General features: G+C 44.4%; 1 protein-coding gene across 2 annotated transcripts in view; it reads left to right on the top strand.

The window, feature by feature from the left end:
• The window catches only part of B3GNT2 (UDP-GlcNAc:betaGal beta-1,3-N-acetylglucosaminyltransferase 2), a 27,545-nt gene extending 2,960 nt beyond the window's left edge, over positions 1–24,585 (top strand). Inside the window, exon 2 of one of the 2 annotated variants that reach the window (XM_077958230.1) lies at positions 22,071–24,585. In XM_077958230.1, the coding sequence (XP_077814356.1) occupies positions 22,080–23,273 (1,194 nt within the window). In that variant the 5' untranslated portion in view covers positions 22,071–22,079 and the 3' untranslated portion in view covers positions 23,274–24,585. 2 annotated transcript variants of the gene reach the window in all.

The following is a 24,585-nucleotide window of genomic DNA, read 5'->3' as shown; positions in this document are numbered from 1 at the left end:
CTTTAGTAGAGACAGGGTTTCACTATGTTGGCCAGGCTGGTCTCGAACTCTTGACCTCGTGATCCCATCCGCCTCTGCCTCCCAAAATGCTGGGATTACAGGCATGAGCCACCGTGCTCGGCCTTAGCTTTAAATGTTTTCTAGCAATGCTGGGGTTTCGTGAAAATCCTAATTTAGGGATGCTGATCCACAGCTGTTAATGTTCCTGACATACTGGGTCAGTGCTTTTCATTCTTTCTAACTTGGTTAATGGATGCAGTATCTGACTCTATTTAGTTTTCTGTATTTTTTTTTTTGACGGTTTTATTGGAAAGTCTGTTAGAGACTTTAAAAATAAATGCTTATGGTTACTTTTATAAACATTGAGATCTTGAGATCTTGCAACTAGGATAATACTTGATTATATAATCTATTGCAACATCCCTGATGGTGGTACATACATTAACAACACTGAAAGATTCTCATAAAGGCCTTTTGGTCTTTTATGTAAGTGCCCAAGGGAAACTAAAGTCATTTGGTTGCTTGGTATTTTTGGTGTGTACAGAAGATTAAAAGATGAATTAAACTAGACTCTGAAGTGGTAAATGTTTCCTGGCTGCATCCAGTAAAGAAAACAGCACAAACACCCCAAAGTTGTGGACCCAGCTGTCTTTTTTCTCCACTCTCTAAGGTGGGATTGCTGTTCCTAGATACTTGCCAAATATGTCTGCAAATTATAGAGTGAATACATTCCTCTCTCTAGAGAGGCAATTACTGTTTGAATAAGAGGTGTATGTATGTGTGGGATAAGGTTTTGGGAGAATTGATGTAACGATTTCATCATCACTCACTGGTAAGAAGGCTTTGCCAGGCTGAACAAAGCTTCAACAAGGAGAACTTGATACTTGGTGGAGAATTTATGAGGGCTTGTGTGGCACAATTACTTTGCTGCTGGAAAAAGTTATTTGTACTGAGTTTTCTATTTGTTACAAATTTTAAGAATTGAGATTTTGCCCTCTGTGTTGCCCTGTATTAACGACCTCTGCCTACCAGTTTTGTCTTTTTGCCTTGTCTTAATTTTTGTAACAAAATTCAGATGTCTTTTGAGAGTCATAACATGTATCTTGTGCAATTTTAGCTTTAGGTATTTTCATATATAACTTTAAGAATATGTTACACATTATTTTCTGTGCATCTATAAGTTAAATTTAAAAAAACATTTTCTGATGTGGCTACAGAGGGGGAAATTCCCAGTAGCCAGGAAATTGATACTTTTTACTTTTCATTCTTTTCATTCTGTGGCATTTTTAAAACAAAGGGTTCAGGTGTCTTCATTCTGATATGAGTAGGATGTACTTTGCTTACCAGAATGTTTGAAAAACATTGATAATCCAAGGAAATCAATTCTAGCATGTGACTACATTCTGTCTGAGTGCCATGTGGTGGTTTAGTGGTTAAGAGCATAAACTTGGAGTCCATAAGATGAGGGTTTTTTTTTTAACTTCATGTATAACATGCAGTAAAGTGTGAGAAGTGTTAAGCATGAGCTCATGTATGTAAGCTCTCAGATTAAGAAATAAACATTTTCAGTACTGCAGAAGGTTCCTGTGCCCATGTCTTGTCCATTTTCCCACCCTCTCACCCTGAAGGAACTGTTATTCTTTCTTTCTTCATCATAGATGTGACTTCTATCATCATAGATGGGTTTTACCTGTCAAACTTAATGTAAGTGGAGTCAGTCATGCAGTGTGGCATGTAGTCTTTTGTGAAATAGACTTGAATTCTATTTTTACCACTTCCTGTGTGACTACGGACAATAGTCATAATAGTTATTTAATCTGAGTCTCAGTGACGTATGGAAATGTCTAAAGTTAAAATTACACAAACTATTTCAGGATAAATTTTCTCAGTTGTAAAATGGGGAAGATAAAGCCCTATGTCAGATTTACTGGGGAAAGTAATATAAAGCTACCCCTAAAATACCTAGCATCGTGCCTGACTACAGTTTCCTCTTCCACTTTTTATTTCTTTAACAGGGTGATAACTAAAGCAACTAGATCTTTTGTGTTTAAATGAGCTATTTCATTAGCAGTTCTGTAGGTCTTTTATTGAAAGAAGACAAATCTTTATGTAATACTTTGTTGATATAGCTTTAGCTTTAAGATGTATTATTTGTTAGTTGATTGCCTATTTTTGACATTTCCTCTCTAAAGACAGTCATTGAAATGTCCCATCAGAGCTCTTTGTCCACCTGTGTGACATGAGCTAGGATGCAGTGATGAGAACTGGTCTATGGTTGATGATGGAGCTTGTGGAAGAGTTTAGTTTGGGTAAGACTCATCGACAAGTGCCCAAGATGCTCCCAACATCTGCTTAGTTTAGTGAAATAATTATTTCAGAGGTGAAAGCACAGGGCCAATTATTTTAATTGCTTGCTTCAGACAAGCCACTTAAAACATTTTCAACTCTTGTAATCTTACCGTGTAAGTGGTATTACATAATTCCATGGCCTCATGTCTCCTTGTTGGGTACTTTTCATTTTTGGACCCATTCTTCAAATGTAAGTTGGGTAGTACTTGGCATTCTTTCTAAATGACTTGCATTAGATGTTTATTTAGCAAAAATATTGAGGATACAGTAAAGGAAAATAATTCCACCCTTTCTCACCACTATAACTACAGTTAACTTGATGTGGGTCCTTCTAAGTGCTTGTTTCTTCTTTTGTGCACTTCTAGAATGACCTTGGGAAAAACATACTTCCAATACTTTTATGGAAATTTAAAATGGAATATGGGCCTGCTTAGAGATCTCTAGCAGAGAAGGCAAGAGTCTTGGCAGGCCTCAGTTCAAATCTGTCCACACCGTGGTCCCTACTTGTGGTTGTACCTTTGTTAGTGCTGAGTAGACAGTCCCCCGAGGCTCCATCAGAGGGTCCCCTGGTCTCCAGATTACAGTAGCCAAGATGGAAAACCTGCCCTGGAATACTTCTCCCTTAAGACCTCAAGATGTTTGGTGAAGTGGGCAGTTTGTTCTCCAACCAAACATGCACTGATTGAGCACTTGGTGTATGCCTAGCACTGTGCTTGGCCTGTGTATGTTCATAGATGGGTCAGGCATGATTGCTGCCCTCAGTGGTCAGTGTGGTGGAGACAGCCAGGAACTGGTAAGATTGCCTTGGTAGAGGTGTAAGCAAATTACATGTTGGAGGCAGCCAAGAAAGGCTTCTTAAGGAAGTGGCCTTTGGGCTTGGTCTTGAAGGATGCGAATAACATTTCAGGGGCAGAGAAAGGAAGGTAGAAGTGCTCAAGGGATTGTAGGCTGAGAAAACAGGACACAATGGAAAGGTTCATAGAGGTCTTTTGGGGAAACAGCAGGTGATCCCTTGGGTTTGGAGTGCATGGTGCTTAGAAAGGTGTAATAGGCCATGATGCAACCTCAGGAATCGTGCAGAGATGGGGCAGTTAATAGTTATGGAGGTAGTGAGGAATCAGTGAAAGTTCTTGTGGTCAGGTGGGAGAGAGAGATGGTGTGCTGACTGTGCTGACAAGTTATGGCTGGGCTTGCATTGAGGAAGATGGGCCTGAGCGTGAATGAGGCCAGCCTGACCTGGGGCAGGTCATTGCAGTCCCTCTGTTCTCTGCTTCCCATTTGCCCCCTACCAGTCTCTCAGAAAGAAGCTGGAGGGATCCTTTAAAAACTGAATGACTTGAGGTTACTTCTCTACTCAGAATCCTCCAGTAGCTCCCTGTCTTCTTCAGAAGAAAGCCAGAGTTCAGATGTCACCTACCAGGGTTGGTGATCTGCCCTTCTCTCCTATCCTCTCCTACCTCGCTTCTACCGCTCATTTCACTCCAGGCACAAGGCCCCCAGCTTTCCTGCCTCTGGCCTTTGTGGTGACTGCTCCCCCGTGCCTGGAACTATCCCTCACCTCTTCTCTGAGAAGAGAGGCTTTCTCTGATCACCCTGCATAAAGCAGCCTTTCCTTATCCCCTGTGCAGTGCTTCATATTTCACCTAAGTGTTTATCAATCTTACAACAATCAACTCTGACTTGATTCTTTGCTGCCTGTTTTCAATACTGCTTGGTTTAAGTAGGCGTTTGATATTTGAGTTAGGCCACTTCATTAAAATTAGTCTTAGTAGAGAGGAAACTGAGGGCTTAAACCAGGGCAGGATGGTACAAGATTGAAATGTGTGTGTGTTTTATTTGGAAGAGGTGGGAGAGAGAAAAAGACTCATGGTGGGTGTAAAGGAATTTGGAAACCAATTAAGGGAGGTTAGGAGAAGGGCCATCACACAGGTACATTGGGGCATTTTTTAGCATATGGGATATGGGAGTCTGTGGTGATGTCTAGGGGACAAGAATATGGGGTAAGGGAAAACCTAGCAGTAGACTTGGGCTCAGAACTGCGGAGAGAGTCCATTTTGTGGGATGGGGCCAAGGAGCAAAGGCTGCCAAGATGCAGGAGAACCCTGGGGTTCCTGAGGTTGGGGTGGGGTAGACATGGTGGCCAGCAGTATTGGGTACCCTAGAAAGTCAGGAGGGTGCAAGGACTGTGAAGATTCCAGAAGGTGAGGGGGATTGGGAGGGTCAAGGCAGGACAAATGGGCATGACAAGGAGCATGTGCCCGGAGCCATTGGAGAGGGGAGAGGCTCAAGATGGGGGAAACAGTGGAGATTGCTATTGGTGCAAGACCCCAGAAGCAGCAAGAGCTGTCACAGGGAGTGGAGATCTGGGAGTTGGGGGGTTGGGGACTGGCTGATGTGGATGGAGAACTTGAAAGTAGGTTTTGGTCCCAGAGCTGACATCAAATGTCTTTGTAACTATGGCAACCTACTTAGCTTCTGTTTCCCACCTCCCTGCAAAATAGCGTGAAACCTGCACAGCCAACTTCACATGTTTATTATTGGAATCCATTGAATTCATGAATATGAAAGTGTTAATACTCTGGGAAGATACTTCTATGGACCATAAACTTGCTGCAGTTTATTTGTGCTTCAGAATCCCGCCCCCCGCCCACACACACAGAGTTTCCCTCTTGTTGCCCAGGCTGGAGTGCAATGGCATGACCTTGGCTCACCGCAGCCTCGGCTTCCCGGTTTCAAGCAATTCTCCTGCCTCAGCCTCCTGAGTAGCTGGGATCACAGGCATGCGCCACCACGCCTGGCTGATTTTGTATTTCTCCATGTTGGTCAGGGTGGTCTCAAATCCCCAAACTCAGGTGATCCGCCTGCCTGGGCCTCCCAAAGTGCCTGGTAGAAATTTTTAAAATTATTTTCTTTGAGAAGCACTTAACATCCAACTGGTTCTCCAAAGTACTTCTTTTTTTGAGTCTTGATCAGGAAATAACACAATTGTGGGGAGTTTTATGTGCACATGTGTGTTTTTAACCCTTCAGATCTGGCTCTAGGTTGTTCACTGGTAAGCCGGATGATATTTTCAGATTCAAATATATTTGTCTAATAATGAAAGGGTCAAAGTGTTACAAATGCTATCCTTTCTAAGCAGTCAACATTTGGAACTAGTGAGATGTGTTTTTATTTTATGGTTGTATTTGAAGCTTGTTTATAAAGAACTTAATGCAACTTTATTCTTGAGATGCAGCCATTATATTTTTCTTCTCTTCCTTTACCACATAAGGAATTATTTTCTTCAAATGAACTTAAAATATCTCTCATGAATACTCCTATTTTTAACTGAATGTTTCTTTTTTAAAAAAACTTTTATTCCTCAAAGTTCTGATGGATCATCTTTTTTTAACTCTTTATAATGGAAATTTTGAAATCACTGCAGATACAGAGCATATCATGAAGCTTCAGGTAGCCACCAGCAGCTTCAGGGTGATGATTCTCTATTTTCATCCCTACCCTACTCACGACTAGGGGCCCATGGGCACCATCCAGAGAGAGAGGAAGATCACACTGGACCGCAGAGGGGGCAGTCCTCAATTTAGAGATAGTGGAGGCTTGGGGGAGAGGGTTGGACGCCCCCAGGGAGAGTGAGACGCAGACCAGGGGAGATTTGGAAGCCCGAGGCACTGGGATTGCTGTGGTCCCTGGTCCCTCCACATACCTGATCACCTATGCAGAGACTCGCTGAAAACTGAGATGAAACTTAAGTTTTACTCGCGTAAAACTTAAATTGCTTGGTAAAAGAGGCCCAGTTTCTAAGCAGTTCAGTAGGGTGCCCACATATCGAGCAAGCATATTCTCTTTTACTGTGGCCACAAAAACTTTTCTTGGAAGGTGGCCAGAGAAAGCTATGTTACTATTGCACTTCTTTAAATACGGAAACAAGTCTTGGTTGAAGGCCTCAGTGATGCCTCCTCTTTTATAGAACACTTGGATAAAAGGCCAAAGTGTTACTTTTTTGAGGATATGTATTTTAAAATGTATATGGTTTATTTTGATATTTAAAAAGAAACAACTTGAAAACAACAGTCCTGAAACACTCGTCAGTAATGTGTTGGGATTTAATGTGCCTTTGAGAAAGGGAGAAGAGGCGGGACAGGAATCCGAGATGGAGCAGGGAGCTGGTTTGCTTGTTTGCCACCTTGCTCTGAAGTTGCCACCCAGGGCCACATGTCACTAGAAGTTTTGTCCTCTGGGAGGAGGATGATCTCTGACTGTGGAGAAGAGGCAGCATCCCAGAGGGAGCCCAATTTAACTGGATGCTCAGTGTGAGAGGAGGGGCGCTGGCACTTAGTGGCTGGGTGCTGTGGGCGGGGCCTGCCAGCCCTTGGCTGTCATTTGCCACTTGAGGGACAGGCTGCTTAGTTCCAGCCTCCTGGCTCACCTGGAACCATTTCTCCTGGGAAGCATCGAAGCTGAGAGTGGATTCCAGGCAATGAGGGCTTGGTACTCCTTTTGGGGGATCCTGAGTGCCAGGAGGAGAGGATGAAATCCATGGACTTGGGGAATCGAGGCTGTCCTCATGGAGGAGGAGACAGGATTTGAACCTGGGCCTTCAAGGATGGGGGTAAGGATGGACAGAAACAAGATAAGGGACGTCTTAAGCCAGGAGAAGCCAGGCTGAGCAGAGGTATGGGTGGGGAGGACAGTAGTTGTTTTTAAGGGGTGTTGGTGGTCATGAAAGTTTGTCGAGTACCTGTTGGAAGTGAGGTAGATCAGTGGTCCCCAACCTTTTTAGCACTGGGGACCAGTTTTGTGAAAGATCGTTTTCCACGGACTTCAGGGTGGGAGGACATGCGAGATGGTTTCGGGATGAAACTGTCTCACCTTAGATCATCAGGCATCAGATTCTAGTAAGGAGCATGCAACCTAGATCCTTGCATGCGAAGATAACAATAGAGTTTGCCCTCCTATGAGAATCTAATATCAAGCTGATCTGACAGGAGGCAGAGCTCAGGTGGTAAAGCTTGCAGGCCTGCCCACCACTGCTCACCACCAGCTGTGCGGCCCATTCCTAACAGACCATGCACCACTAGGGGTCCATGACTCGGGGTTTGGGCACCCCTGCCATAGATGATTCTTTATGCCAGGGAAAATAGTGGATTGAATTTGATTGCCTGAGTGCTTAATATTAAAGTGCTTATTTTAACATTTAAAATTTCCATTTCTCTCTGTGTGGCCTGTTATCACAGCAATGGAACTAAGTGGTGGGGAGTGGTGTACTTTGGAAAGTCGATCTTATGAGTTTGAGAGGTGTCATCTTTAAATTTTATAAATTGGTCATTGGTTGAATTCTTGTGCATTTTACTATGTAAAATGACAGTAATCACTTTTTCATACCTACGTGAAAATAGTTTCCTTTTCTGCATATGTGTCTGTAGACATGTGGAGCCCACATAACAGATAACAGATCTCCCCTCCCTTCCCCATCTCTGTACACCAAGACTGCCAAGACAGGGCTGATGGCCTACTTATTTCCAGAAGCACTTGTGCAAGGTCACTTTGATAACTTAGTTTATGTAATGGGATTCTGTTTCTAGTCCAGTAAATGTAATTTATGCTTGTGCATTTGTATTAATTTTTAATTGCCTTTTTTCTCACCTCCCCCATCCCTGAGGCCTATGTTTGTTTATAGATTTATTTAATTGTATGTGTTTCCTGGGCCATGTTTTTAGGTGATGTACTGCCTTGAGATGACACCACGTAATTCTGTCTTGAGTGAGGCCTAGAGGGGAAATCTTGGGAATTGATAGATGCTTAGGATACTTATGCTAGAGCAGTGTTTAAAATGTTTGATCAAAATGGTCAAAGAATACTAAATGTCCTTAGGTTAGGTCCTGGTTCCTTTACTGTCCCTCCCCTTCTTGTTCTCAAATTGTGTGTTGAGTGGTAGGCACTAGAGATGCAGTAGTGAATATGGCCCATTCTGCCCAGAAGTCCTTGGTGTGTCAGACCTGTTAATCACACCATGTGCTAAGTCAGATAAATGTGGGCGAGGTGGTGTTGACAGCAAGGGGGAAGTAATAAAAGCAGCCCAACCTGGGTGGTGGCAGTGGGGTGGGAGGAAGAGGTGATGCTTTGGCTCTTTTTTTGTTTGTTTGTTTTGAGTCACACACTCTCGCCCAGGCTGGGCTGGAGTGCAGTGGTACGATCTCACTGCAGCCTCTGCCTCCCGGGTTCAAGCGCCTCAGCCTTCCTGGTAACTGGGATTACAGGCATGAGCCACCACACCCGGCTAATCTGGGGCCATCCACTCTTTTGTTTTTATGTTGATAGTCCAGAATGGAACCTACAGACTGAGAAAAAGACTTTGTTACTAATGATAATTTTGACTGCTGGACTCCCCAGTCCCCTGGGACACATGGTAGAAATCCTGGTTCTCCTCCCCAGGGCAGCCTTGGGCAAGGCTCTGTCTCCCTGTGCCTTGGTCTCCTCTGCTGTAAAAGAGGTATTAGAGTGGATGGTCTATAAGGCCCTGGGAAAGAAATTCTTGGAGCTTCTTTCTGGTAATGAAATTGGGTCGCAATCTGTGTATGAATTCGTGTGCATGTTGTTGAAAAAACAAGTAAAAGAATGAGGTAAGCCAGGCGTGGTGGCACACTTGTAGTCCCAGCTACGAGCTGGTGGCTGAGGTAAGAGGATCACTTGAGCCCAGGAATTCAAGACCAGACGGGGCAACACAGAATACAGGCAGACCCTTTACCCCCCCCCACACCCCCACTCCCCACACACACCGAGAGTGAGACGGTACAGTTGGTGGATAACGCTGGTTCTTTGATCCCTTTTCTGCCACAGGCTCTTCCTCTCAGAGCCGGGAGAGCTGGGGTTTGGGGCAGTCCTGTGCCACTGTCCCAACCCTGTGGCAGGTTGTAAAGCTGAGCTGGTTTCCCTTCACTTCAGGCTGTGATGCTGGAGGGAAGGAAAGGCAGATTTTCTCCACCTGTAGCCAGCTCTGACAGGTGTTTTAAGATGAGGCTAGTTTAAGCCCCAGCAGTCTCTCATCCTTTCATACAAATAACTAATTAAAACTAACTCATCACAAAACATATCTGCAGGGGATTCTGCCTATGGTGCGGAAGTATTACCAGACCAGGGCCCCTGGATATGTTAACCCATTGAGTGGTTCCCAAGCGGCCATTTTGTTTACATTATTACTTTCTCTTATCAATTTTGGGGGAAAAAAATTCGATTTCCTGTGGCTTTCCTTGGAATGGCTTACATTTTCCTGGGTGGGTATCTACAAATGCAATAATTTTGGTACCTTAATTTTTTAAAAGTACAACTTTATTCGGGGATTCTCAATCCTCCTCGAGCAACAGTGTTGTGTGGTAGAAAGTATAAGAGCTTAGACCCAAGGTTGGGGCCAAAGTCCAAACGCTGGCTCCACCGGGATTAGCTCTGTGACCTCAAATTAATTGCCTCACATTTTTTAGCTTGTTGTGAAGATTAAATGAGATGAGAACATCCCAGCGTTAAAAATGGGCAAAGGGCATGGGGGAGTAGGAAGACCAGGAAGAAAGCGTATGAAAAGATGGCATCAATTAAAACAGGGAGATGTTCTTTTTTGGTAAAGATTAAAAAGGAGGACGGTGGCCGGATGCCGTGGCTCAGACCTGTAATCCCAGCACTTTGGGAGGCTGAGGTGGGCGGATCACTTGAGGTCAGGAGTTCGAGACCAGCCTGGCTAATATAGCGAAACCCCGTCTCGACTAAATAATACCAAAATTAGCTAGGCATGGTGGTGGGCGCCTGCAGTCCCAGCTACTTGGGAGGCTGAGGTAGGAGAATCGCTTGAACCTGGGAGGCAGAGGTTGCAGTGAGCTGAGATCATACCACTGACTGCAGCGTGGACAAGAAAGCGAGACTCCATCTAAAAAAATAAACAAATGAATAAAAGAGGAGTATAGTATTCACTGTCAGCGTGGATGACTCCGTGCTCTTGGGTATACAATGAGAGGATAAATCAGTCTGACCTTTTTGGTGGGAGGTTAAGGGTGAGAGTGAGGGGGATAGCTTGATTCTCTGCTAACTGACTTTAAAAGGTTGGGTTCCCTTCGTAATGTTTCCTCCGGAAATAACCAGATGATGTGCCTAGGAGGGTGTTTATGTATTTTCAGTTACAGGAAAAATCAGAAACAACTCATAATCTCATTGATTAGCAATTGGTAAAGCAGTTGGGTTGGGTGGCTCATGCCTGTAATCCCAGCACTTTGGGAGGCCGAGGCAGGTGGCTCGTTTGAGGCCAGGAGTTTGAGACCAGCCTGGGTGATATGGCGAAACGCCATCTCCACAAAAAATACCAAAATTAGCCAGGTGTGGTGGCATGCGTGTAGTCCCAGCTACTCAGGAGGCTGAAGTGAGCTGTCGGGGATCGATTGAGCCCAGGAAGTTGAGGCTGCAGTGAGCTGTGATTGCGCCACTGCACTTCAGCCTGGGTGACAGAGTAAGACCCTGTCCCTCGCTCCCCCCAAAATTTGATAAGACAAATCACATATACCTGTATTCTGTCAGAGGTGAGTTAGAGATCTGATGACAGAAGACAAACCACTCTTCCCCCTGTGAACTGAATCTGCTTTAGAGAAATTAAGTCTTTGGGACTACAAAGCCAACTAAAGTTGTAATCATGGGCATCCAACTTGGAGTTCTTCATTTTTTCCCTTATTTCATGTTCCTATGTGATGTGGTCAGTTTTCTGTTTTAAGTAGATGGGATATGAAAGAAAGCACATTCCTCCGGTCCATCCAGCAGCAACATTTGTCCACTTAGCCGCAGCTGCACATGTCCTCTTCCTAGCAGCCCTGGGCCCCACCAGCTCCTACCTGCCCTTCCAGTGTGGCCTCAGAACCTGTCTGTCCATGAACTGGCTGTGTCCATCTCTGCCTGGAGACACTCTGTGCCCCTACCCCATCTCTTGCCTGCCCTGCTTCTCCCTGCATTTTCTGAAATTTGCCCTATTAGAAGCCCCACTCAGGTCCTGCCTTGTCCCCTGCTGTTGACTAAAGGGCTGTCACGTATTACCTCTGCCAATTCAGTGTACAGGACACATGTTTTATACCCCCTTTTCCACAGACTTAAATAAAAATGTTGTTAGAGATGACTCTGGGTTGGTGATGTAGAGATCTATAACTTATGCCAGTTTTTAAGTATTGCCTTTATGCTCCAAATTCACCCTCAGTTGCCTGATCTCTGAAAATGGGTCTGGGCCCTTTAAATGTCTTTTCTTTGCCTTTTGTAAGTAGAGGGCTCTGAAGGGGACCTTGTAGGAGGAAGGGATTTTTCTTCCTGATTTCATGTGTACGCACGCGCGTGCTTTTCCTGCACTCCTATATTCCTGCAGGGTACACCTTTCTCCAGCATCCGCTGCTCTGTTTTCTACAGCTTTGGCATCAGTGGTGGGACCAGGAGCCTAAGACTGGGTGGACCTCATCCAGCCCAGATCATTGCTCCCTACAGCCTCTCAGCCCCCATGTATGTACCTCAAGCCCCCTCTGGTGCTGGCCGTCTGGTGAGCTAGTCACCTGATCTTTGTCCTGAGCACAACCCTAAGCTGCTCTGGCCTAGCATATGCATTGATGTGGCAAGCTCCTACAGAGGGAGGCCTCTTCACTCCGGGTCCAGCAGCACCCGATGACTCCCTGTGTGTGCCCCTCCTTCCTTCTGCCTGCTTGACTGTCTATATACCCAGCCTTGCTTGCCTGCACCCTAGAAGGTTGCTCCTGCTGCTTGGTGACTGTGGGTGATCTCTGGCCTAGGTACCCAGGAATTTTTCTGCCATCTTTACTTTCTTCAACAAACTCAGAAAAACCCCCTGCCCTACCTAATTTTGGGGGATATTTTTCATCTGTTTCAGGGCATCCTTTAGATTGTTATTCCATCTTTATAGTTACTCAGGTATCATATTTGTTGTATTAAACTTCCCTTGCTTAGATTACCGCCTGGTTTCTACCTGCTAGTTGAACCCAGACTGAAAAACATTCTGTGCAGCTCACCTAAGCAGGCAGAAGGATGAATCAGAGAGAAGTCTTTAGAAATTTCTCCGAGGGCTCACTGAGAGCCTGCCAGAATACGCTTGCTTGTACACAGGTCCTAGAGGTTGGAGTGGAAGCATTTACCAAGCCATGTACAAGCTCTTACCAAGGGCTTCCAAAATGCATTAAGCTCCCCGGGAAGGGACTGCTTGCATTCCAGCATTTTTGTTTTCTTTCTTTCTTTTTTTTTTTTTTTTTTGATGGAGTCTTGCTCTGTTGCCCAGGCTGGAGTGCAGTGGGGTAATCTCGGCTCACTGCAAGCTCCACCTCCTGGGTTCACACCATTCCCCTGCCTCGGCCTCCCAAGTAGCTGGGACTACAGGTGCCCACCACCGCACCCGGCTAATTTTTTGTATTTTTACTAGAGATGGGGTTTCACCGTGTTAACCAGGATGGTCTCAATCTCCTGACCTTGTGATCCGCCCGCCTCGGCCTCCCAAAGTGCTGAGATTACAGGCGTGAGCCACCGCGCCTGGCCCCAGCATTTCTTTTCTAAAATGACTCAGCTGGGGCAACATGAGGAGACCTCATCTCTACAAAAAAAATTTAAAAATTAGTGGGGTGTGGTGGTGCATCCCGGCTACTCGAGAGGCTGAGGTGGAAGGATTACTTAGGCCTGGGAGGTTGAGGCTGCAGTGAGCCGTGATTGGGCAACTATAGTCTAGCCTGGGCGACAGCGGAGACCCCGTCTCAAAAACAAAAAATGATTGTTCCACCTTAGGTAAGTAGATGCCCCCAGGTTGCAAATCTGTACTAAGGATCTTCCTCTAGATATGCTTACCATGACTGTCACGGCCTTGTAGGTAACAATTGCTGGAGGTCCATCCCTCTCCAGAAAGGAGGTAGAGATGCCCCATTTTGGAATAGGGTGCAGGAGGGATAACGGGTCTGCTGCGGAGGAAGATGGCACCCTCACCTGGAAGCCCTGCTGAATCCCACACACCTGCACTGCTGCACACCCATGTGTCTGCTGCCTTTGGTGGTCTGGGGCTGACTGTGGGAAATGAGGGGGCAGCTGTACTTCTCACCCCAGTTCACCTCTTCAGATCTTGTCCCCACCCTCACGTCTAATAGAGTCAGCACTGCTGAAATTCTTGTCTCCCCTAAGTCTAGCAAGTTATTTAAATTTTTCTGTTACCCTTTAGTTCTTAATAAGTGAGAGTTTTCTATAAATATGTCTGTAATTCAGCACATGTGGTTTTTCCATTGTCATCTCTTAGGAGAAAGGGTGTATATATATTTAATTAATCTGGTTTCTACTGAAGACTGTGTTCAGTAAACTTGGCCGGATGACCAAAGTATCTGTTCCTTTAGCAAATGCTGGGTGAGTCTCAGGTACTATGTGCTGGAGTGTAATGGTGGTGCAGTGTGAAGACCTTAATTGTGGAGAGTGCCCAGGTAGAGGCATCCTGACCAGGAGCAGACTGCCTGACTCCTGGGCAGTGAGGCTGGTGTTTAGGCTGGGGCATACCCTTGGGCAGGAAATCTCTTAGAAGAGAGAGAGAAGTGATAAAGCCCTGAGTTCAACCTCTGGGAATGGAGAAGAAAGGAGTTCTAGAAAACAGACACGGAGCTAGAGTTAGGTTCTCAGGGAGCAGTAGCATATTGGTGGTGGTCTGGGGGAACTGGGGGAACAGCATGAGCAGGAAGGGTGTGTGCAGGGGACTGAAGACTTGGGAAATAGGACGTATTTGGGAGCATAGTGGGAAATGAGGCTGTAGGCTATTGCAGGCTCTGTGGAATAGAGGAAAGATGAGGAGGGAGCTACCAGTGGCGTTATAGAAGTAGGAACCCAGGACCTGGCTCCTGGCTGAATGTGCAGAGCAGGAAGCAACTCAAGGTAATGTGGGGTTTTCACCAGGTGCCTGGGAACTTGATCCATCGCACAGAGGGGCCTGAGGAAGAGGGACTCCATAAGGCATGTGGAAGCTAATATCTGGAGTTAGATGGTTGACCCGTGAACCCTCCTTTTGGAGGTGATGCTCATGGCATTGGATGGATGAGTTTGTAGAGAGAAGACTTACTAAAGAGGCAGTGAAGGACGGAACTTTGAGAAATGTGCTTCATTTAGGGTTTGATGGAGAAGGCAGACCCTGAAGAGCTATTGGAGGTTGTATCATCCCATTTTACAAAGGAGAAAAGTGAGGCTTAGAGAGGTTGGGTAACTTGCCTAAGGTCACACAACCAGTAGGTAGCATAACCAGAATTTAATTCTGGTCCTCTCATTCCAGATGCCAAACTGGTTTTCCAATCTGAAAATGGATCTGGGACATCTCCATCCTCAAACATCTGCTACCCTTATTTTTAAATCACATAATCTGAGGACCTAAAACCATTTTCAGTTTTACTAAAGGCAGGGCAGGATTGCCTCTGGGAGGGTTAATTCCCTTCTCCTTTTTCCCCAAAAGTTCTGTATGTGTTTATTTGAAGAATACATCTGGTGGCTAATTTGATTTGAAATGATGAATATCATTTGAGTAAATTGGCCACACCGGGCTTTTGGGGGGTTGTAATCAGTGGGGACCAGAATGTGTCCTGCCAGATGCTTTGATGTATAATGTCGCCTGTGGGACTGTGTAGGTGAGTAGATTCATTATAAATATGCTTCCCTTTTAATTTTGAACATGAAGGCTAAAAGTAATGGCTGGGAATCAAATTGCTTAAATCTAGTTGACAGTTGTTCCGTTAGTTAGACTGGAGAGCGGAGGCAAACCATCCTCTTAGCTTAGTGCCAGCCTCTTGGTGAGGGAGTCGTGGAGTTCTGAGGCTTCCTTGCCCCGGCGAGAACCCCGGCCAGGCCTCTTTCTCCAATCAAGGAACAAGCTCTAGCTGTGGCCCAGCTCTTCTGGTCCCACTGAGCTGTTCCACTCACACCCTTATCACCCTACCATCTGCCAGCAGTGCTAGGAGCTGTTCTCTCCCCTAGAGCCACTCAGCTGCAAACTGTCTCTGTCTCTGTTTTTCCAAGCAAAACCTGGAAAGGGCTGGCAAGGACCAGGCAACAGATGGGATAGCCAGAGAGGTGAGGACTTAGGTAGACCACTCTTGCCAGACTCCCAGATGTGGTGGGGGAGGGCAAAGGGCAGAACGAACATGCTCCTCTGGCCTCACGATATGACAGGGGGCTTGGGCTCTTTCCTTCTGAGGATTCGTGTGTCCCGTTTGAGCAGGAAAGTGAGCAGGAACCAGGATGCCCCCTAGACACGGAGGCTGCTAGCTCTGACACTGCTGGGATGTAGTCAGAAGCGTGGATTTCTAGCCCCTTTCTCTCAGCCTGAGTGGGTGGGGGTGACTGGTCATTTTATTTCATGGTTACAAGGAGGCCTTGCTTTTCTTTCATCCTTAATCTTGGTAGTAGGAGAAAGTGCAGGGCAGTCTTGGCACAGGTCTTGGGTCTGGCTTGGACGTATTGCTCGTTCTAGCCCTGGCTAGTTACTGTCGGGCATCTCTTTAGCTTGCCTGAGCCCATTGGTGGGGGAGTCAGACCCTGCCTGAGTTCTGGGAGAGAGTCCTCATGGCTGTTGGTGGTCACATTCAAATGTTTTCTGGCCAGCAACTTTGCTTCAGTGCTACAGGGCTCTCAGAATTGAAGGGAACCTTTTTAGGGTTATTGGGTTCTGCGATTCCCAGTCTAGTGTCTATGAATGAAACATTGGAATTGTTTCAGTATTTGAGCCCTAAGGAAAATAGCCTGTGTGAGCTAAGTAGGTATTGAAGACCTTTGCTTTGGTCAGAGTTAAACTAACTGAAGGTCATCTCATGTGGATGGGTGGGAGGGAGGCCTGGGGGAGGAGGGATCATAGCTTCTGATTTTTATTATTATTTTTATTTTAAGAGATAGGGTCTCACTCTATCACTCAACCTGGAGTACAGTGATACAATCTCGGCTCACTGCAGCCTGGATCTTCTGGGTTCAAGCAGCCCTCCCACCTCAGCATCCTGGGTAGCTGGGACCACAGGTGCATGCCACTATGCCCAGCTAATTTTTTTTTAAAATGTGGACTTGGGGTCTTGCTGTGTTGCCCAGGTTGGTCTCGAACTCCCGGGCTCAAGCATTCCTCTCACCTTGGCTTCCTAAAATGTTGGGATTACAGGCGTGAGCCATGGCGCCCAGCCCATAGCTTCTGATTACTAGAACAGTAGGACAATAGGAAAATGGGTGCCTCTGAAAACACGATGGTTTTGCATGGAAGTTAAAAAAAAAACAAAAACAAAAAAAACAGCCTCTTAGCCAAGAAACTAAGGTCTTGAGAAATTGGCTTCCCCAGGGTCATGGAGAAAGTCCACGTGAGTCACTGTCTGTTTTCACAGCTTGGTAATCTTTCCCATGTTCCAGTGCAGTGTGTAGAAGAAACCAGAACTAGAAGGCCTGGGCGCAAGCCCTGACTCCATCACTTACTGGCTGGGAACCTGGGACTCTCAAAGCCTCATTTGTTCTCATTTTCTTTTAGGAGAGAGATGAATGGAGGCTGCATTTTGCCCAGAGTGTAACCTGTAGAGTCACTAATGTTACTTAGGATAGTACACTGCCTCCCACATCTGATTGTTGACTCGTAGTTTTGTGGGTTAAAATGTATAAATATAGAGCTTTTAAAAAATTACCTCTAAGAGGATTAACCATGGAAAACAAGCCCCAAATCTCTTCAGTTCCTGCAATCATAACCCTGTGCAGCAGCATTTGCTTCCGTGATTGTGTGATGCTTGAAAACTCGCACTCTAGAGGTATCATTGCCTGGGTTTGAGTCCCGGCTCTACCATTTACCAGCTGTATGACGGACAAGTTCAGTTACCTGTCCACCCCCGTAGTGTCCCCCACCCCATACCTCAGCGAAATAAGTAGTTGGAGTTTAGAGTATCTGCCTCAAAGGACTGCTGGTGCCTGGGACATATTTGTTAAGGCAGGTGTGTTCATGTTTCACTATTTTCATGTAGGAACCCTTAGGAGGTGGCACAGGCACAAGGGAAGGTGTGCAGGTAATAGGGATAGGTGTTGTGACAGAGCCTCTATGCAGCACTGCGGGGGTCGAATACAGCAATGCTGGCACAGGCCGGGGTGGGCTGTGGAACAGGGAACCCCGCATGGGGCTGTGTGCCGTGTCCCAATCCCCAGCGTGCGGAAGAGGCTGCTTACAGGGCAGACAGTTGGGCAGCGGTAAAGGATGTGAAAACACTCTCTCATCCCACCACCCTGAATAAACCCACTTTGTTTTTGTGTGGTATTTTATCTAGGTTGTCACATAGTTTCGGCATCATGTCTGTACTGTTCTGTAAGCCATTTTTCAGCTAAGGTTTTCTGTTATACTGCCTTTCTAAATATTTTAATTTCATTAAACAAAGCCAACTGAAGTTTGAAAACTGTTCCGTCCCTGTTGGGGACAAGGTAAAAAGCTAAGTTCGCTTTGTGTTTGTATATGGGGTTTTCTCTTATTTCTGTTACAATAAAAAGTCTATGTTTCACAGCAAGAGTTTATAACATCTTCCCCCAGCTTTGGGGTAAGTTTTCTTAAATTCTTCTTACGCAATGTAACTTCCTGCTGAAGAAAGACATTGGAATTGGGTTTTCTGTCTGCGATGGGAATATTTAGTCAGATATTTAGAGAGCTTTTTCCCACAGATATTTTTATGGGGGTCACTGCTTTATCTTCCCTTCCATGAACTTGGCTTTTTTCTAAGAGCCTACTAGAAGCCGAGTTCTCATGCAAGACACTGTGCTCAGGTCACAAGTGCACGATGACATTTAACCTTGATGGAAATGTGCAGTTGAGAATCTTGTGTTTTCCACCTTCTTCTTCAGATTGGCTTGAAAGAAATACCCTTTAGCAAGTAATGGGAAGAGTTGCCTCAAATTGAGCCTTTGGGAATCTTAAGTCTTTTACAAGAAAGGCTGATCTGTTTCCTGACGGGGGACTGGGAGCTCGTAGGTGCCCCCATTTCCCTTTCTTTGGAGCCTCTTCGTAACTATCAGTTTTCCATGATCCCATGCCATAGTCAGCCTGTGGGACTTCACTGCTGACCTGGACCAGGTAACTAGAATGTGGTTGAGCCTCATAGAAAAAAATGAGAGATCCAGACAGTCCTGGATTGGGATCCAGAAGGTGGTCTTGTCTAAGCCTTGTCACTGAACTCTTCCATAATATTCAGGCAAATCATCAGTCCCCTCTGAGCTTCCATTTTCTCCTGGTAAAGTGGTATGCCGTCTGCTTCCCTTAGGGGGTGAGAATGAGAAATGAGCAGGAAAATGGCCTGCGGGCTGGAGGCCTTGAGCACTTAAATGAAAGGTGAGAGTCGTGTTCCCGGGAAGGCCATTGATTAGTCCCTGTGTCTTGAGCCAAGATGATATGAGAACTGTACCTTGGCATGGCCTTGACTGAGGAAATAAAAGGCTGAATTGTAGCAGGTGAAATTGGAAATCTCGCCAGGGATCAGCAAGCTTATTCCTCAAAGCATCCTCAAAAGAATGGTGTTTTCCGTGATAGAGGCTTCACGTGTCTGTGGTTGGATTCCAGTTATTCATGGCCTCCCCTATAATCTAGATGTATAAACTTGTTAAATTACCTGGAGTCACTTTTACATATTATTCACCCTGTATCTTTCCTAGGAGAATTAGCTCTGGAAGTTCACAACCCCCTATGTAAAGTACTGTGCTTCCCTTTTTTCTTCCCTAAGCTGTCCTCTTTTACTCTAGAAATTTTGGTAAAGGTCTATCAATGTTTTAAATCCCTTTACTGAGTTAAATTTTTCCGGGTATTTAGCTGTTCATAGTATGTGCTGTTTTTTCCTGAGAAATCTTGCTCTGTCGCCCAGGCTAGAGTGCAGTGGCATGATCTCGCCTCACCGCAACCTCAGCCTCCCGAGTAGCTTGGACTACAGGAGTACACCAGCATGCCCAGCTCCTTTTTTGTATTTTTAGTAGAGGCAGGGTTTTGCTATGTTGGCCAGGCTAGTCTCAAACTCCTGGCCTCAAGTGATCTGCCCACCTCGGCCTACCAAAGCGAAGTGCTGGGTTTACAGGTGTGAGTCACTGTGCCTGGCCCCTTTGCAAATCTTTCTCTTTATTGTAGTTTTTCACCATCACACATTTCCTGCTGCCCTCCTTCCAGCCTAGGAAGGGCCTGAGACCTAGAGACAGCAGTACTGGGTCAAGGGCTCACTTTAGCATTAGGAGAATTGTCCCAAGTTAGAACCTTTTCTTTTTGAGAAGTATTTGAGAAGTAACTGGAGTTATCACTGAAATCTCCAGAGGCATGAGGTTAGGTTTTTCAAGAATAGTTTCGGGGGCAGGGGACCAGGAAGTGGGTGCCGCTGATTGGCTGCAGATGCAATCAAGGCCATGTGCTGAGTCTGGGGGGGTCGGGGGAGTCAGGAGTCTCTAGTCTGGGTGGGGTAAGTCTGCAAAACATCTCAAAAGACCAATCTGAGGTTCTGTAATAGTGGTGTTAACTACAGGAGCACTTGGGGAAGTCAAAGATCCTGTGGCCTCTGGCCGCATGACTCCTGAGCAGTAAGGGATTATAAAAACTGTGCTTACATTTTAGCAGAATTCAGGTCCCTCTCAATCCTAATCTTGTGACCTTTCATTAGCCTCAGCCCCCTGAACAAAGAAGGGATCAGTTTTATGGAGGGACTGTTACCATCTGTGCTTCCAAGTTAAACCGTAAACTAAATTTCTCCCGTGGTTAGCTTGGCCTATGCCCAGGAATGAGGGGAGACAGCCAGCCTGTGAGTGTAGACGCAAGATATGGAGTCAGCCATGCTAGATTTCTCACTATCCATAATCTTTGCAAAGGTAGTTTCAGCAGTAGTAAATACAAACAACCAGATTAAGATCTGCTAGACAGATCTTTAGAGACACACAATAGCTTGTGAATTCCTTGTTGATCTCATCTGGGCTCTCTAATACGTTTTACAGCATTCTCAGCATGACAGATATTCTTCTACTTTAGTACTGTTTGTTAGAATCCAGTGAACCTAAAAATCTTCTTTTAAAAAGCAAATACTAGATTAAAATAGTCACAAAACTTTCTTCTAGAAGTTGGAGAAGTGTAGCTACCTTTTGGCATGGTACAGTCTTGGAATCTGTTTGCCTTGGCTGGTATTCCAGTCTGCCCTTCTCTAAATGTGTACCTCCTCAGGTATAAAATGGGAATGAGTAATAGTACCTAAGGATAAATTCCCCGTTGAATTAACCTGATAAGAAAATCCTCAGCTCTTTATAGAACATTGCCATTCCAGTTTTTTGGGCTGTCTTTTAATGTCACCTTGGCTTAAATGTTTTCTTATATAGGCCATCCATGTCAATAGTGTTAAAACCTTGGATATCCCCAGCAAACCATCTCATTACTCATTCTTTATTCTTCCATTGCCCACAGCCTGAAATCCTTTGATATTTCACTAAAAGAGCATTTATATTTCCCTTTTTCTTTTTGCTACAAACAATAGATATCTTAAGTATACACTTTAGGTTTTGACAAATGTATACATCCATGGAGCCTTCGTCAGAATCAAGACCTACATGGTACATTTCTGTACCCCAGGAAGTTCCCTCCTATCCTTCTCCAAGCCCACCACCTCCATCACTTTCAGATTTCTAGAACCTAAATTCATTTTGGCTGTTCTTGAAGTTAATATAAATAAAAATTTGGTTCTGGCCTTCATTCACAATGTAATGTTGTAATGTTTCATTCACTATAGTTTCCCTTTCTGTTGCCGAGGGATATACCGTTGTATGCAGATGCCACAGTTTGCATTGGTTCTGTTGATGATACTTGGGCTGTTGCCAGTTTTTGGCTATTGGGATAAAGCTGTCCTGCATCCGCTTTCATTTTCTCTCTCTGAGATGCTCTGTGGTTCCGTGTCTCCTGCTTCCTAGCCCTGCAACCCTGGGCAAGTGTCTTAATCTCTCTGCTTGGGTTTCCTCATCTGTAAAATGGTAGGTTGGAAAATAACTCAGGGTTGGGACTAGCATTAAAAAAAGAGAGAGAAGGTCAGACACGCCTATAATCCCAGCACTTTGGGAGGCTGAAGTGGGAGGATCACCTGAGGTCAGGAGTTTGAGCCTAACCTGAGCAACGTAACCAGTCCCTGTTTCTACATTTTAAAAACTTGAAGTTTTTTAAATAAAATAGAACTTGAGAGTGAATGACACGGAACTGCACACAGTGCATCATACATGTAAATAGTTTTGTGTGTGTATGTGTATACTAAACTGTAAAATGTATTTGTTATGACTTAGGCAAATCAGTTTGCCAAGCACTGTATGTGCCTTTGTAAGCAAGGAAGTTGAACTCTCCTGAGGTTATGTAGTAACAGGTATCTCTAGCTTCAGCATGTCTACAGCAATCACTTTCATAGTGCTTGCTGTGAGCCCAGGTACTATGTTAAAAGCTTTCCATATAACAACATATACTACTCACAACCATCCTTTGAATTGGACTTGATTCCCATTTTATATATGGAGAAGCAGAAACATGGACTATCCCACTTGCCCATGGTCACAAAGCTGGAAAGGAAGGGCCAAGATTTGAACCTAGGCAGTGCAAGTGTAGAGTCTTTGCTATAAACTACTATTCCTGGGGAGACAAGTAAAATAAATTGTATGTGCAAATGCATATTGATAGTTAATTGATGCAATACTCCACCCCTTTGTTCCAGATATGAGAAATGAGTGTTGGACGTCGAAGAATAAAGTTGTTGGGTATCCTAATGATGGCAAATGTCTTCATTTATTTGATTATGGAAGTCTCCAAAAGCAGTAGCCAAGAAAAAGATGGAAAAGGGGAAGTAATAATACCCAAAGAGAAGTTCTGGAAGATATCTACCCCTCCTGAGGCATACTGGAACCGAGAGCAAGAGAAGCTGAACCGGCAGTACAACCCCATCCTGAGCATGCTAGCCAACCAGACGGGGGAGGCGGGCAGGCTCTCCAATATAAGCCATCTGAACTATTGTGAACCTGACCTGAGGGTCACATCAGTGGTTACAGGTTTTAATAACCTGCCGGACAGATTTAAAGACTTTCTGCTGTATCTGAGATGCCGCAATTATTCACTGCTTATAGATCAGCCGGATAAGTGTGCAAAGAAACCCTTCTTGTTGCTGGCGATTAAGTCCCTCACTCCACATTTTGCCAGAAGGCAAGCAATTCGGGAATCCTGGGGCCAAGAAAGCAACACGGGGAACCAAACCGTGGTGCGAGTCTTCCTGCTGGGCCAGACACCCCCAGAGGACAACCACCCCGACCTTTCAGATATGCTGAAATTTGAGAGTGACAAGCACCAAGACATTCTTATGTGGAATTACAGAGACACTTTCTTCAACTTGTCTCTGAAGGAAGTGCTGTTTCTCAGGTGGGTAAGTACTTCCTGCCCAGACACTGAGTTTGTTTTCAAGGGCGATGATGATGTTTTTGTGAACACCCATCACATCCTGAATTACTTGAATAGTTTATCCAAGAGCAAAGCCAAAGATCTGTTTATAGGTGATGTGATCCACAATGCTGGACCTCATCGGGATAAGAAGCTGAAGTACTACATCCCTGAAGTTGTTTACTCTGGCCTCTACCCACCCTATGCAGGGGGCGGGGGGTTCCTCTACTCCGGCCATCTGGCCCTGAGGCTGTACCATATCACTGACCAGGTCCATCTCTACCCCATCGATGACGTGTATACTGGAATGTGCCTTCAGAAACTCGGCCTCGTTCCAGAGAAACACAAAGGCTTCAGGACATTTGATATCGAGGAGAAAAACAAAAATAATATCTGCTCCTATGTAGATCTGATGTTAGTACATAGTAGAAAACCTCAAGAGATGATTGATATTTGGTCTCAGTTGCAGAGTGCTCATTTAAAATGCTAAAATAGATACAAACTCAATTTTGCATAGAAAGGTGTATTTTGAATAGTTTCCATGTTGTGTTCTCACATTAGAGTAATTTCTATATTAAACCATGAAAATTGCCTTTACGAGTGAGATCCATTTGAGGGCCTCTAAACCCTTCAATGTGGTACTCACGTGAAGAGGGAAAGCGGAAGATGGTCATTTTTTTACAGATAATATGGCAGGATGATTGGTTCTGATCTTACCAGCTAGTGGTCATTTTTGAAAAAGTTGTACCCTCTTATCTGAAATCATGTTTCTGGAATTTGACCATTTTAAGTTATTTTGCTTGCCCTCTTCTATAATATTCCTACTTCCCATAATAATGACTGATTTATTCGTAATTCAGGTGTTTATAAACATATTGGCTACAAAGACTTTGTTAAACGTGATCCGGTGATTTTCGTGAAATGGAATTGTTTATTTTTATGGGATTTGGGTAAATTTTAAATTGTCCAGAAAACTGAACTTTCAGTTATCAATTGTGGAATTCAGTTTTTCAATTGTGGAAATTTCCTGCTACCCCAACAGTATTTTTGTGTGTTAATTAATTTTGCAAAATAAGAATCATTGTGTGACACTCATCTAATTTATCTTGTTGTGATCTTATGGTCATAATAAGGAGAAAGAGGGTTTAATTTTTCTTGTATTTGGTTTGCTGGGTGGTACCATAGTCTAATTTTAGTATTTGAAAATGAGTATGATTCCTTAATGGCCAGCTGAAGATTGAATTGCCCCTAACAACCGTATTGTGTTAGTGAATTTTCAATGTGGACCAGGAAAGCATATGTAACTTCTGAACTTGAGTGAAAAGATTGAAGTTGCAGACTTTTGCATAGATGGTTTGTCAATTTAAAACTCCAGAATTTATTATTGCCATATTTCCACATGCTGCTTATACAAGATTATTATTCTGAGTAGTAATTGCTTCCCTGTCTATGTAGAAGTGCCTGTTTTTATTTATTGTTCAGATCAAAGACCAAAACATTTTCTTAAATATATTTTATGTAATATTTTATTTGTATACAGTGTTGTTGATGAAATATTTAACTAGAGCATGATATTTTAAATGTTAAGATATAACATGTTAAATAAAACTGTTATTTTTGAATTTTAAAACTTGTTTTTTTGGGGGTATGAACTACTAGAGTTTAAAATTCTGCCAAACTATTATATGTACTATTGTGTATCATACTTTCTTGAAATATTTTTGTTTATAGAATTGAAGGTTCTTTATCAGATGGGATACTGGGGACTATAAACAATGGAAATAAAGCCACTGTATTTTTAA

The sequence above is a fragment of the Macaca mulatta genome, chromosome 13 (genome assembly GCF_049350105.2).
Source record: "Macaca mulatta isolate MMU2019108-1 chromosome 13, T2T-MMU8v2.0, whole genome shotgun sequence".
Classification (NCBI taxonomy): Eukaryota; Metazoa; Chordata; class Mammalia; order Primates; family Cercopithecidae; genus Macaca; species Macaca mulatta.
This window is presented reverse-complemented; position numbering and strand designations above follow the sequence as displayed.